Here is a 20,704-nt window from a genome sequence, read left to right on the forward strand (position 1 = left end):
ATCATTAGAGGTACCAGTAACTAGGAAGATGGGCATGAAAATCCTGTTGTCAACTCTCCCAATTTGCTTGTTGCAAGGGAGAGTGGGGGAGAGGAGATTTCAACATGGCCTTCGAAATACACAAGAGAGCAGGTGAGATAATTTGGTGCTTCCCATAAAGTTCATTCTGGCGATAGTCAGTTTGTCTTCCAATTGCATGGCAAAAGACTCTACCACCTTCGTTGTCACTGGTCTGTGTAACTATTCATACCTTTTAATGCATTAGAATTGATTGGCTTACTGTTTCAGCACTCTCCTTCCAACTCCTCCATGTGAAAAAGAATGCTTCTTTTATTTCCACAATCAGTTTCACTAAACACATTCCCCATCATGTAAAAAAATCATTACACAGTCACAGTTCCAATTGTGCAATGATTTTTAGAAGTTGTGCACATGGGTGAAAAATGCATTTTAACACTGGAAATGACTGTGGAAGCAAGTTTGGAGTTCAGAGAAAGTAACGTGTTTTAGAGATGGAGAAAGTATTATTTTGTGAGGATAGTGACACGAAAAAAAGGTTGTTGCAAGCCACTACGTTCAGGTTTCTTTTTTCATGGGGAAACCGTTGCATACACTTAGGAAGGGAAGTATGAACATAATGAGTCAAACAAAAATTAGCCTACTTAAAATATATCAATAGTAACAGAGTAAGCATGTTGAATCCTAAATACTGCTAAGGGCACCAAACCTGACAAAACATAAGCTATAAACTAAACTCCATGCCACTACTGCCCTCTCAGGGTCTCCCCTTATAAAGCAGCTTTTTTCACTGGTTAAGACTTGGCCAGTGCATCCAGTCCCACTGTTTTCTGATTTTATAGGCCAGAGAGCCTGCTACTTTTTTTTTTAAAAAAAAAACTCAATTTATTGTCCTCATGATGCTGGGTCAGTAGCAGAATTTTGTGGACATCCACCAGGAATCAAACTCAGGACAGCTCACACCCGACAGACAGAGCATTACCTGCCAAACTACTCATAAGCATACAGAAGCAACAGAGAAAAAATCATTCTGCACAGAAAATGCAACGAGTAATCAAAACGTTTGCTCAAGATGTACTTATGGACATGCACAGAATTTGTTTATTGTAGAAAAAATACCTCAATCATGGCAAAACTGGAATTGATTGATTGATTGATTTGCTTTATTTTACTTTGCTTTTTGTGCCACTTTTGGCTAATTTGCGAAGATGAGAATGATGGATAGTATGATGAAATTGAGGAATGGACACTCGCAAACATCCATGCCCAGAACGGGATTTGAACCCCTGGCATTGTAGCCTGACATGCCACGGAGGCTGGCCTCAAACTGGAATTACACACTCAGATTATGGACCCATTACACACTCAGATTTATGATCCCTGGAGTAATGTTTTATTCATAGTAGTATTTAAACCTTAAATCCTACTACTGCATCATGCATACAGTTATCATTTCACTTTATTATAAAAAATATGATACACTAAACACTTGAAAATTATTAGTTTCCAAAGAAGTACTGCAAAACTTTTTTTTTTTAAATAAAAACCTTATTATACTTTGAACCATGTAGCAATCTATAACTATTACCAACAACTAGCTTATATGTATCTTAGGTCAGAATCATGCACAATATGAACACTAGATGTGGTATATTTAAACTGGTACCTACATTTAAAGACACAATGAAGTATTTGAATCATTAGCAGCTTAATTACTATTATTTCCTGTATGAAAATGATTCTCTCTAACAAAGAAAAGCATGCAAGTACACCTACTTACTGTGTGCTTCCTATTCAAAATGTACACGTTTATCAACATGTGTTACTTCCGAAGATCTTAAGTGTAAAGTGATTCGCATTCATATTTGGACACAGCACATGTTCAGCATCTCTTCATATTTCAAAATTAACAACATGTACATAAATGTAAAGAGGGGTGGAATATTTGTACCTATCTATTAAAGTTGCATTCATTATTTAGTGTTGAAATCCCATACTAATTGATTTGTACTGAATATCTTAGGATGTCGAAGAAGACAGCACTTGAAGGATGCTGACTACAAACAAAAAGTAAAACATGCTAAGGAGAGGTGAGGCATGTGCCACTTGCATAACTATTTAAAGAGGGAGCAGATGCTCTATAACAATTCTACGGTTCTAGAATTGTAGAGTTCTTAAATCCACTTTATGCACAGATAGGTTAATTGGGAACTGGACCTACAGTTTAAAATGGGATCCAAACCACTATGAGTCTCCCTGGGAACCCTTAATTACCACTATGGTTCTGCAAGCGACACTCCTGTCTCCTGATCTCAACTGCACTAAGCAAGAAATGGAAATTAGAGAGGAAAATGCCAAATTAGTAGGAAACTGATTCACAAGATGATTACAGGTTTAATCGGTAGAGCTGCAAAAATAGACAGCTCTTTATGAATGGATGTTTTATTTTCTGATGGAAAATAAAGAATTATAAGCGTGCATTTTACCATCATGCACATATACGAGTACCAGACGCCCCAATATGATATTCCTCAATGTGCTCATGAATGAAAAAAAATGACTTGCTTGGGTGTGATTTGCATGATGACATGAATGATAAGCTACAAATGCAATAAACTTTGCCTGTGAAAGCTATGTAAAAGTGCAAGTTACCAGTGGTTCAAAGTAGAATGCTTATTGTAGCATTGCTACTGTAGCTAGCTACAAAATTTGTAGGTGTAACCACGCTAAGTTTTTAAAATTGTAGCTGTAGTGAAGCTACAATATTCCTGTAGCTTATAGTGAAAATTTCGCTACAGCTACATTTCTTCTTGGTATTTTGAGGCAACTTTTGTGTGACAACAGTGTTAAAAAATTGTCAACAATAATGGTTAATTATGCTGGATATTGATAATGAGCAAGGCTATTATAAAATAACGACAACCCAGATAATCTAGAGTCGTTTTCACGTTCAGAAGACACAATGGGCTCTTATGGGCAATGCTTTTCTTATGGGAAATACGAGCACGCTGTTGTCAAATTTCTGGATTTACAAATTTAGCTTAAGTCAAATCGGTACCTGCAGTTTTGCAGGAAATTTTGTAGAGAATACGATGGTGAACACAAAAAACTGGTAACTTGCTTACATAATTTTAGATAAATTAAAAACTCAAATTTTCTGTGAAAACACAATTTTTACATTGTTTTCATTCCTAACGTTGAAACATGCCGTAAAATTGAAGCATTCATTATTAAAAAAATTTACACTGTTATTTAATTGTTATAGGTGACGGTGGTACTCAGAATTTATCAATACTTTAAAGCATATTTGCATTAAAAAATATTCAAATAAAGTATGTGGAGATTTTTTATATTCGGGCAGTAGAAAATGTCGTCGCTGGCCATTTTTTTTTCTGTAATTCCAAGTAAAAACTTCCAGCGACAAAGTTGTGGGGAAAATAATGAAATTATTTTTTATAACCACTCAAAGGTTCCCAGAAATATTACTTCCATGCATTTGGAGTTTCTTTTTAACCCGAACCGCGCGCGAAGTAAGGAGACGTTGTCTGGCCATCTTGAGCTGACTCACCGCAGCATTCCGGCTAATCACCACCAAGTTTTCTAGTTATTTTATTTCCATTCAGTAAAAATATGAACTTCATGCAGTTTGTTATAATAGAATTGAAATTACTTAAATTTAATAATTGACAATTATTTCCAATGCTGCTGTTGTGAGCAACATTATGTAGCAAATACACGTTGTTTTCGTTTACATTACTGTCGACATTAATGCTGAAATGAAGATCACCTTTCAGTTTCCAAGTACACATAAATTCATAGACACCATATTAACCTTTGAAAGGCTTTCCAACACGTGACAAAATATGGGGCTTCAAGATAGAAATATGACATGCCTTGCTTGAGTCATTCACGTCTTATCAGTTCACGTGGGCCATAACTCATTTGTTTGTTTGGGTTGCAACTTGAATCTAACCCATGTGCCAGGGTCCCCTTACTTGAGTGAGAGATCTGCTTTGGTCTGTTTAGACTTTTCCCCTCTCCCGAAAAAGTGTTTTCAGTTGTGTGAGCTCTCAGTGATTTTTACTTTTTAAAGTGATTTCTGAAGTGTCATATTCGTGCATTACACTCGCATGTGTAGTGACACCAATGGATCAAAGTAAAAAGGGTAACTGTAACGTTCACCATATAATATTAATGTTAATAATTACATATAATTATCATTATATATACAAAATATGTAACACCTTCATTGTGAAGGAAGGTCATCATTTCCCTGCGACATGAGCTAGCGCTGTATTGGCAACACTGTGCGGTTTCTCCATAAGCGCCGTTGTCTCTTCTGAATGTGAAAACGACTCTAGGTGGTAGATATTCTGATATCCCAGATAATAGATAGCCACATAATTTACTTCATTAGTGTCTGAATAATTCTGAAATCCAGTTCCAATAGTCCATATGGAAAATCCAAATGTCAGATAAAAAAATTCAAAGATATCTAGATATAGATTTTCACCCATTTTAAAATAGATATTTCCACTACAAATATATTTTCAATCCATTCATTTTACGGATAATGATGCTGAAATGGGATGTGCTAGGCATTCTGGCAATATTTGTTTGGTTCGGTAAAAATTTACTATCCTTCGGACACCTCTAATTTTTTCGTTTCGTCAATTTTTGACATTCGTGCTTACTTATCTGCTTCGCGGAACATTCCAGAAGGTGTATTGACGTTGTTCTGATGAAAGTAAGAGCAATTTTTCACATTACCAGTACTTCTTTCTCCTAGACTTTCCGCTTGCCTCACACATAATATGGCGCGTACACCTTCCTACATAATGAAGCGTTGGGCTTGTCTTTTCTCAATTTTCAAATGCCTGTGAACAAAGTTCATCAGATCAATTTCTTTTTCATTTTTTTCTTCTTGCGTTGTTTTATGAAGAAAATTGTAATCTTTCGTGGCGTTATCCTTCCTGGAATAAGTGGGAAACATCTAGAAATTGCAAAATAAGCAAAAATAAGGCGTTAGTTTTCGGAATGGAAACTGTCGATTTTCACGAATTTTTTTGTTTCACAACCAAATATATATATTCCTGATACTACCACGACACCAAATTTTAACTATGTTTGCCTAACCTAACCACGCACCAATGGTTCGTGGGGCTAGCCCCAATGGTTCGCAATTATTTCCAATTTCTAGACCCTGATACTAACACGACACCAAATTTTAACTATGTTTGCCTAACCTAACCATGTGCCAATAGTTCGTGGGGCTAGCAACACCCCATCCTTCTAACTCTCGTTGCAAACACAGACAGTTTGAAACACTGGATACCCAATGAACATGAACAAAACACAATCACGACACGTCATGATACAGTCACGACGCGTGATGGTGTACGAAGGTGTATACGCCAAACGCTATTCTCCGTCGGAGAATTAATTTTCAACAAACAACATGAATATCAGCTATGAAACATTCCCACATCACACAAAACACCTTCCCGATGTTCGACAATGCTACAGGAACTTATTACGGTAAGTAGTTTCTTCTGTAAAAATAAATAAATGTGTCCGAAGGATAGTAAACTAGTACCGAACTAAATTCCACATGTTTGTGCCTTTTTACATCAAAAGGAGTTAAAGGTTGTCATAAAATATGAAACAAATGAACCGTTCCAGTGAACATGTGAATTGGGGTTGGATAGTAACACGGGTTTCAACAGTTTTTATCATTTGTTGTCCTAGCATTCAACCTGTCCACGTAAAAACCTATATCCTTTCGAAATGACGAAGCTTTGTAGATTTCCATAAAGCAGACTTCTTGACCTGAAGAAGGGGACAGTTGCACCGAACGTTGTCTTTGACTAGTATATACTCACTGTACGTAAGTAAATAACAATTTTGATTTTATGCTTAAGTACCGGTAAAGTGTTTAAACGGCCCTTGTTTGACCTTTGCCCTGCGCTGGAAAATTAGTTCTCCAAAATTTCTCTACTAACAAATTTCTCTATATATAACTTTATTTAACTGATCCATCATCCAAAAATATACTAGAAGACAAAACATCTTATCAATATTAACTCAAGCAAGAATGAACGTTACCCCAAAGCAGTTTCCCACGTTAGGAAAGCACAAATAACGGGAGGCCCACGTAAGTAAAAAACATGCTTATGTTAGTAAAAATTGTTTGTATGTACACAAAATTAGCGAAGAGAACACGTCGAGGTAACAGTAGTATAAGCCGGAGACGGATTTCTTAAAATTTACAGGAGAAAAGACGAGAAGGTACTTACGGAATTGCGTTCTTGAGGACTTTCTGAAGCCGGTGAAATTGTTTTTTTAGAATCGTGCAACGTATTTTGCCTGTAAATAAGGTATTTTTCGTCAATCATGCATCTCCGTTGTACGATAGTTCGTGCCGCCATTACCATCGGCTACGTGATTCAAATGTTCCATGCGTTCGGTTATGTAACCCCCTCACAGTGTAGCAACCACGCGGAAGTTTGACAAGATGACGTGTGAGCGTTTTTTTTTCCCCCAATGTAAGCTTAGACTCTAGTTTACGTCCTTTTCGTAAGGAATACGTGTCATATATCGTTGGAAAGCTTATTTTATAAGGAATTCAACAACGTAAATCTCAAAGCGAGCAAAAATTTCCTGAAGGAGTAAATCGAGAAAAACCGATGTTGTCCGGATATGCGCAATTGAACGCACTGAGGAATTTTTTAGATGATGAAGCACATATTTAGGGGTGAAATGAGTGCTAATGGAACCTAACCTAACAGGCCTAACCTAACCTCGTAGGTATACCTCGACCCCGTGAATGGATAGTGGGGCTATCGTGAACAGAAAGTGTAAAAATAAAAAGGTACTTACCCGAAGAGATGCCGGGTGCCGCACCACGATCGCGAACGCAAAGAAGCAATCACCATGCAGATAAGGACGTAAAGTAGAGTCCAGCCTCAATTTTCGCTTAAAAACCTTTTGTGAATAGTTTGTGCGGCATTTATCGGTTCATAAGTTTTGAATCACTGCACATCAGCTGACGATACTGCATATCAGCTGATGATAGACAACGAGAGTCAAAATTTGACTGCCGAATTAGCAACGACCAATAAATGATTCTAATGTTAAAAATAACGCTTTTTTCATGAAAAAAAAAGTGATTTCCAGCTTGAAAAATCTTCCGCTATGCATATGAGGTAAGTAGCAATGATTTTTATTTGAAAACAAACGAGTTTAATGTGTCTCCGGCTTATACTACTGTTACCCACGTCGAAAATAACTATCAGTTTCAAACCTAGCTGTCCTAACATAACCACGTAAAATTACAGCTGCCGATGTGGAATATCGTTTTGGGTGTTATATTCACTTGTGTGAAGCTTGAAGCTTACAGGCTGTTCTGCTTCACGGTAAAGTAACACGCTAAGGTAACACAACATACTTTACTTCACAATAACACACTTCCGCGAGCTAAAAATAACTGAAACCGTTCATAAACAATAAAATCTTCATAAACCATGCAAACATTTCAAGGGGTACAGAGGGTCAAGGGTACCCACATTTAACCAAGAAAAAGTATAAATTCAATTCATGTAGATATATATCGATGGAATTTGTCCTACGCTTTCCTATTCCTATTCCCCAATGAATTCTAGAACAAAAAAATTAGGTATGAAAATATAAAAACCCACCATGTTGGATTGCGGCACCGAGTGGGTGGACCCGGCATTCTAGTAGGACATCGGAAAATTTATATAAATAATTGAACTACCCTTTGACTTTTTCTATTAAACAATCTACCCGAGTTACGTAAATATTTGCAGTTAAATTATATTTATCATTGCGCAAAGTTGCATGCATTACGGTTGCATCGGGCACTGACAATTGGTACAAAAAATAAAAAAAGCTCTTCGTGATATTAGCCATAGAACAAGAAATTATTATGTCGAAAAGTAATGGATGTACACCTCGACTTACCTTGCCTTGGTCGTGTTTGGTACGGCATTATCAATACCTATTATTTGTCGTTTGTATATTTAAAATGTCACAGAAAACCTTTTGCCGCAAAACGATCCCACGTTTATCGATTCCCTCACAAAAGACAGAGAAATACTCGTGTAGGATGACTTCGTGCTGTCCCCGAAGGCACAGAATGTAAGTATTCAATGCGCTTCGAACATTGGCGTTCAACATTCAACAAAATCAGTTGTTCAACAAAGGCTTTGAACAATGTTATTATAAAACTTGAAAAGGTCTGAAATGTGGCTGGCTGGTCAGGGCAAAGCTAATGGAGTTGTTCACTGCCCGAAAAATATACCATGTAAAAAAAATACGTATATATCTAAAAAAAAAAAAGTAGTCGCGCGTAGTTAGGTAGGAGGTTGGGGGGCTAAGCCCCAGAACCAGCCATTAGCCCCCCACATAAATGCATGTGATATATGCATAACATAATCCCCCCCAAACCAGCAATTAACCCATTCAAAACGCATGTGATATATGCATAAAATAATTAAGGAAAGATAAACTTTGATGTGTTACTCTTGTGATGTGCCAGTCACAGATAAGGAAAGAATTTCAAATTGTTCTGATGTAGAACACAATGAAAGTTTAAGTGCATGTGCCTTTACGGCGACCATATGTTCCGAAAATATATCACCGTTATTTCTTTTAATCTTTCACCTTGGAGCGCTAGGTAGACATTGTTACATTCAAACAATATCGGCGTTGTATCAAGTATTTAGTAGCCTTTCAACAATGAGTTCCTACGATTGTGTTATTTTTGGAACATGAAAAAGAAAAGCCGTCATTGTGGAGACTTAACAGAAAAGTAGTTTTATAGGGCAAAGGCGTCAGTTCAAAGAAGTGAATTTAGATTCTGTGGGTTTGTATTGCGAGGGGGACATTTAAAGATGTATGCCTAAATGTCGCGATCCTGTACCCCAACGGCGAAAGAAACAGTAGGCGAATTGTACACCACCATTTTCATTTGGTCTGAATTACACAATGTGATGACAATGAATTGAAATAAAGACGTCAATAAGCAGAGTACTATGTCTGTTTCGAACCAACTTAGTTTCATTCCTTAAAACAACACAGGACGTAGAATAGAAAAGTAGTGAAAATAGCGGTGAACAATGTGCGTTGCACCGCATCAGCAATATGCAATATGTATGCAGATGTGCCGGGTTTATTTGGATTTTTCATTGCACGAAGGCGGTGCAGTTAAAAGTTGTGTTCAACTCTCCTGGTGAATCATAGGGATACTTGGAATCTCAGCTATGTCTTGGAGTCTTCGGATAGATTCATTCTTCTGGAGGTAATACTTGTTTCAAGTAACCAACAGGAAGGTTATCATGGAAGTAGGCGGTCAGGGGCGTGATGCTGATCACATCACCCCACTCACGACCGGATCAAGAAAGTGTGGGGCGTTACCACTGCACTCCTTATACGCCTTCATGGCGTGGTGCTAAGCACAGGGGAGCACTTTACCTTTTGTATTATAAATATTACAGAAAAGGATTAATAACATCGCCTGTAAATTTCGCAGTCTTTTGAAATTTAAGCAATTCACTTGTTATCAAGATTGAGAGTGGTTGCAATTATTGGGGAAATATCATGTCATCAATACAGCCACTTTATTCAAATTCCTCGTCACTCTGATCTGAGTCTCTGTCGTGTAATTCATTGTTTTCACACTTTTCTTCATCTGCACTACAAAGACACAGTTCAGTACATCGCAGGGACTGATCCCGGCATATGCATGAACATTTCCTCTTTCCGCAACCACATGTCAACTGTAACCTTCTCTGAAGTTCTAGGTAGTGTGAATATGACAAGAATGATCTTTTTGTCATCCTCATTTTCTTCTTTCTCCATTCAACAGCCTATTAGGCTGGGTAGATTTCTATGTTTCTTTTCTGCTTTTATTTCACTCCAATACTTGGAAGTAACTCCTCCTGGTGAAAGGTGTTAGGGGCACTTTGGCGGCAGCGTTTACACTATCTATTAATGGTATCCCAGTTTATGTTTGTACTTGCAAAGAAGGGAAAATAGTGGTTGATGAACGCATTTGATGGCGCAGAAGATGATGTGCTTGAATCTCTTGCAAATCTTGGTTCTCCTGACTTCGATGAACAAGATGAAAGAATGAAAGAATGAATTGATTTATTTTACTTCTCGTTTCTGCTACTTTTGGATAATTTCAAATATAAAAATGAATTATAAGATGAAATAGATAAAAGGACAATCACAAACACATATGGGCAGCACACAACTCAAGTCCCATGGGTCCAGACGCCAGAGTATTGATTGATTGATTGAGTTCGTGTTTTATTGAAGTCCACTTTATGCACAGTTGAAAGTGGGATCTGAACCGCTATATGTGCCTCCACCGGGTAACAAACTCGGAACCCCTTGATTACAAGGCGACGACGATACCACTGTGCCATCGGGGAGGCCCTAGACGTCAGAGCAATGTTAGTCTGCAAAATGCAGTCCAGGGTGTACTTAGTGGACGTGAGGTTGATATTTGGGTGTCTCGTACACCCCGAATATGATGACAGGATTTTGCCTGACACCAAAATCAAATATTTCGGCAAATTACGATGGTATGCTATGGACGTCCGGAGGGGGGGGGGCACGCCCCCTCTGGAAAATGAATGTGTACCTAAAAATTATATATTTCACACATAATTTCATTTCAGTAACAATAATTTATGTAATTGTTATAAATTCGTTAAAGAAACATGATAATTTCAGACTGAAATAGTGTTTTTTGAGAGGGGATCACTATTTTGGAGGAAAATATGCGTCCTTTGTCCCCCTGGGAAAAAAAAACCTAGCTTGCCCCTCCCTGAAAAAAATCCTGCGGACGTTCATGAATTGGTATGTGTTCGCGAAAAGGGATGTTCAAGGCTCCAACCAAAGTTCCCCTCACACTATTTTTCACAAGGAGTTATTTCCAAGTATAGGAGTCAAATAAAATCAGAAAAGGATAATCCAAGCATGGGAGAATTGAAAATGAGGATGACAAGAAGATGATTCCTGTCATATTCAATCTACCTAGATCTCCAGAGAATATTGAATGAGGAAGTCACAGACGACGTTATTACTCCTTTACCATAATACGGTAGTGTCCAAAAACTAGAAAATTGGAAGGGGGAGATCTGCACGATCACCATAAATAATCATCAAGGAGTGTAACTCACCTTACGCGCATAGGCAATAGCACTGCTACTATGTCAAATAGGCCCGTGATTGAAAGGTAAACAAAACACAACATATCAGAGCAAGAGTGTCTCATTCTGTATCGAACGCTCATTGTGATCGGAGGACAATCTCTTGCTAAAGTGTTCAATGTACAGTATGAACATGGCACAAAGACGTCGTTGAAGAATCATCGAATGTCTGGAAGCAGGACAAACACAGTCTGAAGTCACGGCAGCGTTGACTGTGCCACAGTCATTTATTTCCAGGCTTTGGCGACGGTTCCAAGACACAGTAGATGTTCATGGTAGGTCAGAACAAGGTTGTCAACGAGTAGCAAAGCCGCAACAGGGCCGATGTCTGGCTTTAACTGCAAGACGAAGCCGGACGATGCCTGCAAGACAACTGTCCTCAAAGCTTGCACACACCTCAGGGGGTTGGTCTCTCGCCACACTCAGGACAGCTGGTCTCTATGCCAGATGTCCAGTAATATGTGTCCTGCTTGATCCAGTGCACAGAAGGGCCCGCTTACAGTGGAGTCCGCATCATCGAAATTGGACCCTGAACGAACGGAGAAAGGTGCTCTTTCACAGATCAGTTCAGATTCAGTTTGCAAAATGATTCCCGTCGCACATTCATCTGGAGAGAACCTCGATCACGATTTAATCCAAGGAATATCGTGGAAAGGGTTCAGTTTGGTCGAGATGGAATACTGGTATGGGAAGACATCATGCTCAATGGACGTACGGAGCTGCACGTCTCTGCTGGAGGTACTCTTACTGCCCAGAGGCACAGAAACCAGGTACTCCAACAACATGTCCGACTTTTCAGAGGCGTAGTCGGCTCAGTCTTCAACTTCAAGGATGATGTGCGCATGTGCGCATCGAATCAAATTGGTGGATGACTTTCTTGAAGGTGAATAAATCCAACGCATGGACTGGTCACCAAGGTCCCCAGACATAAATCCTGTAGTGTCTTAAGGAGACGAGTTAACTCGCGATCCTCCACCAAAGACATTAGCTCCGCAGTCTTCATGGGAAACGGAACCAGCTGCCTGTAGAACTCCTGAACCACTTTGTAAAAAGCATGCGACATCGTTTCTGTAGCTGTTAGGGGTAACTTCACCCATATAAGTCTCTTTTTTTCGTCAAGGAAGTAACTTCTATTTTCTTATTTTTTGCATGTGTGTCTTTGCACTAACCCGGCTAGGAGTTGCTGATCTCCAACCGGGCGCCTCCCCAGGTGGCGGATAGGGGGATGCTATATAGATATATATAGTACTGGCATAGCCAGGGCGGACCAAAATCAGCACTGCTGCCTTGCAGTAGCCAGGGGACTGGCAAAGGCTAGGGGAAGAACACCCCAACAGAAAATTACCTGGTCCTCCAGGTTGGGGGTTGGGCGCAGGGCTAACAACCCGGCCCCATAAAACAAAAAATGGTTCAGAAACCAAACACTATGCCTCGGAAAGGAAGATATAAAGGAAATGAACCTGGCAAACTTTTAAAGGACTACGAGATAAGGATTGGAACATGGAATACTCAAACTATGCTACAAGCAGGAAAGATGATGGAAATGGCACAAGAAATGATGAAATATAAGATAGATGTAATGACATTACAGGAGATAAGGTGGCAGGGAAGTGGAATTATAAGAAAACCAGAGTTTACCATGATATATAGTGGAACCAGAGAAAGAACTGGATTATTTGGAACTGGTTTTATGATTCAGAAAGAAACCAGCAAGAAAATATTGGAGATAGAAACAATAAATGAGAGAATCTGTAGATTGAGAATAAAAGGAAAGTTTAGAAATCTAACTCTGCTGTCAATACATGCACCAACTGAAGAAAAAGAAGATAGAGAAAAAGAGATATTTTATGAATTATTAGAAAGTACATATGAGAAAATATCCAAAAATGACCAGATCTTAATTATTGGTGATTTTAATGCTAAAATTGGGAAGGAGGAAGCCACATATAAGGCTAGCGGAGAACATACTCTCCACAACATAAGCAATGAAAACGGAGCATATCTAATACAATTTGCTTTAAGAAACAATTTGATAATAAGTAGCACCACTTTCCCTCATAAAAACATTCATTTAGGAACTTGGAAGATTCCAGGAACCCAAGAAGTAAACCAAATTGATCATGTTCTCACCAATAAAAGATATAGGTCATCGATAATGGATGTCAGGAGCCTGAGAGGACCTAACATCGATTCGGATCATTACATGGTGCGAGCAAAAATAAGATTAAAAATTGTTAAAGTGGACAGAAGAAAACAAAGAATGTTAGGAAAAAGATGGGACACAGAGAAATTTAAAGATAGAGAGGTGCGTGAAACCTTTAGAGCCACCATTAATGAAAAAATTACTGAGCAAACAGAAGAGATAGAAGAGAGGAATAGTAATGAAGAATGGAAAAATATAAAATCAATAATACTAAAAACAGCTGAAGAGAAAATAGGAGAAAAGAAAAGAGAATATGGAAAACCATGGTTTGATGAAGAATGCGAAGAGGTCATCCAGAAGAAGAATGAAGCAAGAAATAAGAAGTTACAGAGAGAAACTAGAAGCAACTGTGCAAGATACACAGAATTAAGAAGAGCCGCTAAAAGAATATGTACCCAAAAGAAAAGACAATATTTAAAACAAAGATTAGTGGAAGTAGAGGAACTAGATAAAAAAAATGAGAGAAGAAAATTCTATCAAGCCATGTTCAGTCTTACAAAAGAATATAAACCAGAAATTGAAGGATGTAAAGATAAAAATGGAGAAATGCTGTATGAAGAAAGTCAGATCAGAAAACGGTGGGCAGAAAGTTTCAAAGAAAAACTGTCAAGAAGAGAAAATGGAATAGAAGCCGGAAATACAGAACGGGAAACAGAAGAAGAGGAAGAAGAAACAATAGAACCACCAACGTTAGATGAAGTAACAAAAGCAATCAGGAGATTAAAAAACAATAAAGCACCAGGAAGTGATAATATGGTAGCCGAAATGATTAAACATGGAGGCGCACAACTATACCAGAAAATACACGAGCTGATTAGTAAAATATGGAGAAAGGAGGAACTACCGGACGAATGGAGACAAGGAACTATATGTGCCATTTATAAGAAAGGAGATAAATATAATTGTAGCAATTATAGAGGAATAACATTGTTAAATGTTGGATATAAAATATTCTCGAGCATATTAAATAAAAGGATACAGGAAATAATTGAACCCATCCTTGGAGAGTATCAAGCAGGATTCCGGGAAAATAAGAGCACTATAGACCAAATATTTGTAATTAGACAAATATTAGAGAAACATTATGAACATGGGAGCGAACTACATATGCTATTTGTAGATTTCAAACAGGCCTTTGATAGTGTACAAAGAGAAGAACTAATTAAAGCAATGGAAAGAATTGGTATACCCAAAAAATTAAGACAACTTGTACAGATGACTCTGATGGACACCTCAGCAAGAGTAAAAGTAAAAGGACACTCAGTGAAGAGTTTACATTTGACAAAGGTGTAAAACAAGGGGACGGATTGTCGACTACACTATTTAATATAGCATTGAATGATGCTATAAAACAGATTGACCAAAGAGGTACCATCTCTAATAAAAGCTCACAAATCTGCGCTTATGCAGATGATATAGCAATCATTGCAAGATCTATGAATAAGTTAATACAAGTATTTAACGACATGGAGAACTATACTAAGGAAATGGGCCTAGAAGTAAATATAAATAAAACAAAATATATGAAAATAGCACGAAAACCAGAAAGAAGAAAAGAAATAGAGATAGGTAATAAGAAGTTCGAGGTAGTACATGAATTCAAATACCTGGGAAATCAAATAAATGAAATAAATAACATAGGAAGATGTGTAGAAGGAAGGATCAGAGCAGGAAATAGAGCATATTATGCAAATAGAAATCTGCTGAAAAGTAAGATAATAACAAGAACAACAAAAATGAAAATATACAATACAGGCCAGTAGTAACATATGGAGCCGAAACTTGGACGTTGACCAAAGATACAGAAAGAAGGCTAATGGTATTTGAAAGAGCAATATTAAGAAAAATATTTGGACCAACTAGAGAAGAAACAGGATGGAGAATAAAATACAACCACGAACTAGAGGAACTAATAAAACATAAAAATATAGTTCGCTTCATTAAAGCCAGGAGAATCAGCTGGATAGGACATGTATATCGCCTACCAAAAGATGCCATGCCGAGAAGAATAATAAAGAGTAAGCTATATTCAACTAAAAGGAAAGGAAGACCTAGAAGCAGGTGGAAGGAAGAAGTATGCACGGACCTAAACAAGATAGGAGTAACAAGATGGAAACAGAAATGCCAGGATAGACAGAAATGGAGGAACATAGTGGAGGAGGCCATGGCCCGACAGGAGCTGTAGCGCCGGATGGTAAGGGGGTAAGGGTAAGGTCTTTGCACTAAAAAGACTACTGTTAATTTCATGCATTCTACTCTATTGTATACCATATAACATTTTGATTAATTTTCACTATGTTTTATGCAGTTCTATCACTTTATTAATAATACATTTTCTCATATCTTAGTTATGCTTAACTTTGGGACACTACTGTAGTTATAAAAAATATAATAATATTTTTCACTTTTTAATTATTAACAGAAAATGCCTCTGGATAATCTGATAATCGAACTCTAAATCAGGATATGGACAGTATATCATGTGCAGAACCTCCAAGGCGGCCATCTTGGATTTCGGACTTCATGTATGGTCTCTGACACATTGTAATGTATGATTGCATGCCTCCAATTGAAAGCATCCTCCATACACATGTCTTCCCTTCGTGAAAAAAACCAACAAACTTACAAATGGTCAAAATTACTCCTAAAGGAGTTTAGGAGATAGGGTCGTTTTTGTTTGTTAATGTCTGCAGAGGCAGCCATCTTGGATGAATGATGTCACACAGGCAATACGTCACAATAGTAGGCATCAACAAAATAACAGAGGCAGTAATTTCCCCCTTTATATGCCAGAATGTCAAGTAAAGTGTACAATATGCATAGAATCCTTGCAGAAAAGGGCACGAAATAGTTTCACTGGATATATCCCCATAACAGTGCGGGATATGAAAAAAAATGTAAGAATCAATTTTATTCCCTTTTCAATTCTGAACAAAACATGCATCTAAAAAATTTTCCAAAACCACTATTAAAGGAGTTATTATGGATTTTCTTAGTTAGTGCATTAAGCGGTAGCCATCTTGGATTTATGACGTCACACAGGCCGTCTGCCACAATTGCTGGTAAAACACCTGGTATACTGAACGCAACTCCAACTGGCGGCTGGGAAACAGCGAATCACCAATCAGTTGAATTTTCTTCGACTGAAATCAAGCATTTTCAAGTCACAAGGTACCGAACGTTGTTCGCGGGACAGAAACAAATGAGCGTTGGGTCCACCACATGTTCGCAACTGAGTTTGTTGACGCCCATCGAGCCACACCCCCCCGAAGATGATTGGGGGACAGAAAGGGCCAGAAATAGCCGTCAAGGTCAGCCGCCAGTTGGAGTTGCGTTCCGTATAGTACATGATTGTGTACCATACTATCAACGTATTACCGTTAGTCATATATTCCCTTCATTCAAAACCCCACGGACTATAGAAATATTGCCCCTGGACTATTACGTGGATATTATCTTCAGTGCAAATTTAACTTGTTAAAGTAAAATCACAGACAAAGGTGGTAAAATCTTCCTGACAAGAAATTAGAAATGCGGTATTTTTGTTACAAATGATGCACCTGCTTTAAATGGACATTTCCACTCAATTTCTTTTACAACAATTTTAAAAACTACACCCTGGAAAAATGACCCCTGCAAGTTCTCGCGTTTCTCTGCGTCCAGTTTAAGGCAGAAAAGAGACTTCAAAAGTTGCGAGGCTAGCGTTGCGCTGAAAACACGCCGCCGCCATGTTACTACGTCACTCCTTAGGGAGAGCTCGTTTGTCGTCTGCTTCGAGCGTCCAGTTCCGGATGGGTAGCCCACGGTGAGCGAACTCGTGCAGCAGTTTTACAAATCTGTACCGATTTAAATAATGGAAGAAGGAGCGATAGGAGAAAGGAAAGCTATGCTTTGTAATGATCATTCTTCTATGAAATATCCGTGCTGCTCACGTGCAAGATAAATGAAAGGGTTCAGCTGCGTGTGTGTTCTCAGGCCATGCGAAAAATATTGCTTATAAAATTGGTTGCTGACCAGACACTCAAAAATATTTTTTAAACTTATATTTATCGATATTTACCGTAACCTATGTAGTGCAAAATAGGAATTTTCACATTCTTAACTTTATTTATAAAGCCTATTTAACTTTCTTTTCCATAAAGCAATTTGAGTTTGTGTTCCATTTCTGTTGCGCAAATTATGATCAAATATTTTTGTGCAGATAAGAGAAAATACACTGAGAAGATTACATTAGTTGCACAGTACATATCTATACTTAGTTTATGTATAATTATTACAAGGAAATAATGTGTATAACCATGGGCGTATTTAAGGGGGGATTCAACGGGTCCAACACCCCCTCTCTTTTTGGTTCACTAAAATTACCAATTTCCTTGTTCTATCCGCTTGTTCATAAAAAATTCCTTCGGACTTAATTCATTCTCTTAAATTAGAGACGTATAGGACGGGATATGGATGGGAAGGAAATTTCGTAATTCCACACACCAGATGGGACTGCAGACCAATATCTGCAATTTCCTGATAGTTTCGGAATTTCTGCGATAAGAAACTGCATTGAGACTATCAAATCAGTTATTTTTCCCCCCTCGAATCATATTAAAGAAATTTGGTTCTTAAAATGTAGTGACACAAGATGAACAGAAAAGTATCAATACTTCGTGACTACAAACACACAACTTTGTCGGGTCCAACATCCCCTCCCCTGCTCCCCAACAAGTTTCCGGCCAGCAGTGTCCTGGATTTTCACTTACGAAATAAAGCAACCCTAATCATACCAAAAGTTGATCCATCCCCCCCCCCCCGCGTGAACTATATATACACACGCCCATGTGTATAACAGTATCCCATACTGAAATGGTACGATATAATTATTTTGAATTTTGTACTGCGAAAAAAGCCGCCTCATCTCCTTACCCCGAACGCATTAATTGGTTGGTTCGCAACTTCACCACTAAGGATCCTATCGAGCAGTCTTGGTCTCGTTCTCGTTGAGAGTTGTAAATGTCTGTCTCGTTTTTATTTGTAAATGTCTCATTGACAGTCTCGTCTCAATTTATAAACATCCGTCTCGGTTTGGGAGGGCAATTCTCGTTCTCGTCTCAAGCCTAGAAAAATATGAATTAACAACGTATGCAGAGGCTTATCATTATAAATACAATAAAAACCTTTCTTAATATTTTTTTTTATTCTTTCTTTTTTTTGACTCCTCGTTTCGACGGTACGAGCCCTCGAAAATTAAATATTATCCTGCTTATATATGCAAACCAAACTGCAGATTGAGAATTACCAGGAATGAACTGGCGTTGTAATTCCTATACACAAAATTCATGATTTATCTGAGGAAGTCGCATGTTCCAGGTTTGACTCTCGACCTGGGCATGACTGTTTCCTTGTGAGTGACATTTCATTGAACTGGAAATTGTTACATGGGAGGATGTTTGCTCGAGACTTTGGGGACAGCTAGGGGGATGCTTCTATTGTTAATGTTAGTGTTGCTCACGAGACGAGGCATGTTCCGTCTCGTCTCATAAAAGGAGATGGGACAGAAGAAAAAGTTCGTCTCTTATCATGGCAGGTTGGGTGATACTTAAGATTGTTTAATTGGTAGTAGTGTGTGTGGGGGGGGGGTGTACTCCTGCACCCCGACTTCGAATACAGCTTGTAGTTATTCATTTTCATTGTAGCGATTAGCCAAAAGTGGGAAGAAATGTGATGTTAGAGATGATACATAATAAATTAACCATGCGTTCTCATCGTTGCAGTTAAACAAAGTGAACGGAAAAGCGACGTAAAAGTAGGCTAAATACAAAAATTTGCAATATATATATATATATATATATATATATATATATATATATATATATATATTAACTGAAGAAAACTCTCATTTCCTGCAGGAAATTTAAAAACTCACCGTACTTTTTTATACCGTATCACCTCTTATATTGCAGAAATTGGCGTGTAAACCAGTGTGTTCAAAAAGTATTATCTTAAAATTTGTGAAGAAAATATTATGACGAAAATAACTGTAATTCCAAAAAAGGCATTCCTATAACATTAAGTTCTTACCAGTCAGAACCAACCTATGTATTCGCATTGAACAAGGCTGTTCACGTGTTCAGCCACTGACTGTTTCAAGGTTTGCTTTGTCACCCTAATCGGAAAACCCTCTACCCAGTGACTGAATTATAGTAAATACTATTATACTGCTAGGGCATAATTCATCTCCAAGAAATGGAGCACAGATTTTTGCACTGGGAGTTGTAAGATGCTTGTTTTACACAGTAACAAGTGCATTTTCTGTCGCTTCCGCGGCTCATGGTAAATGACGGGACGAGCAGAAGCCCCGCCTGCACGCATTTCTAAGGGATGACGTCAGAGAACCTCCTGTCTGTGGAGAGAACGTTTTGAAATCCGTGACGTAGTAGGTGAATTTCAGCGGTGTTTGAAGGCGTGTTTCTCGAGAACCGAAACAAATATCGCCGAGATATTTTGCATATCTCATGTTTGTGTCAATATCTGTAAAATGAATGGATTTAAAACGTTTTTCATGTCAAAGTGGAAATGTCCATTAAGCAGTATTCCAACACTAAGCATTATATTTTAAGAAGTTATGTTATTGATGAATATCGAGAATATCGCTTACGTTTTGTAATGCGGCTCAGTAAAGCGCCAAACACGCACTCTTGAAACACACCATTGCGAGCGAAGCGAGCAAAGAAAATTTCTACATCCATTTCTTTGCAGGCTTTCAAGAATATTAATTTGGCACGTTAGGGGTCGAAAACGTGTGGATACCATATCCCTAAATATAGTCTCCAAAATTTAATGTTCGAACGCTCCTTCCACTACAGAAATCCCTTGACAATCTAAGATTTAACACTTTATCAAGAGCTTCCTACTGAAGCTGAAGCCCCCCCAAAACAGTTCTCAGCCCCCCTGTAGCCCCCCTGTAGCCCCCTAGATTTTTGTAGTACGGTACACGCATTTCGACAAAGAACTTAAAAATTAGAAGTTTACATTTTCCATTTGGTCGATATTGCTGCTACAACTATTTTCGTCTTCTTCTTCTTCTAAGAGAGCCAAAGTCAACTAGCCTAACCTAACCACCCTAGATTATTTCCTACCCCAAAAACCTACCAGCAAATGGGAATACTTGAAAAGGTTGTAGCAGCAATCACTACCTTTCCATTTATATCTTCCATTGTATTGGGGCAAGTACAATGTTCAAGTACATTTT

General features: G+C 38.1%; 1 protein-coding gene across 5 annotated transcripts in view; it reads right to left on the bottom strand.

Moving 5' to 3' along the window:
• Positions 1-20,704, bottom strand: part of LOC145988544 (double-stranded RNA-specific editase Adar-like) — a 66,862-nt gene that overhangs the window by 23,704 nt on the left and 22,454 nt on the right. Inside the window, exon 1 of one of the 5 annotated variants that reach the window (XM_083123464.1) lies at positions 8,002-8,159. The exons of 3 other annotated variants lie outside the window; for them this stretch is intronic. In XM_083123464.1, coding sequence (XP_082979590.1) covers positions 8,002-8,029 — 28 coding nt within the window. In that variant the 5' untranslated portion in view covers positions 8,030-8,159. Of the gene's footprint in view, positions 1-8,001; positions 8,160-20,704 lie in introns of those variants that run through there. One more of the 5 variants, XM_083123465.1, reaches the window with a different exon arrangement.

This window comes from Lepisma saccharinum, chromosome 6, assembly GCF_977018435.1.
Source record: "Lepisma saccharinum chromosome 6, izLepSacc3.1, whole genome shotgun sequence".
NCBI lineage: Eukaryota > Metazoa > Arthropoda > Insecta > Zygentoma > Lepismatidae > Lepisma > Lepisma saccharinum.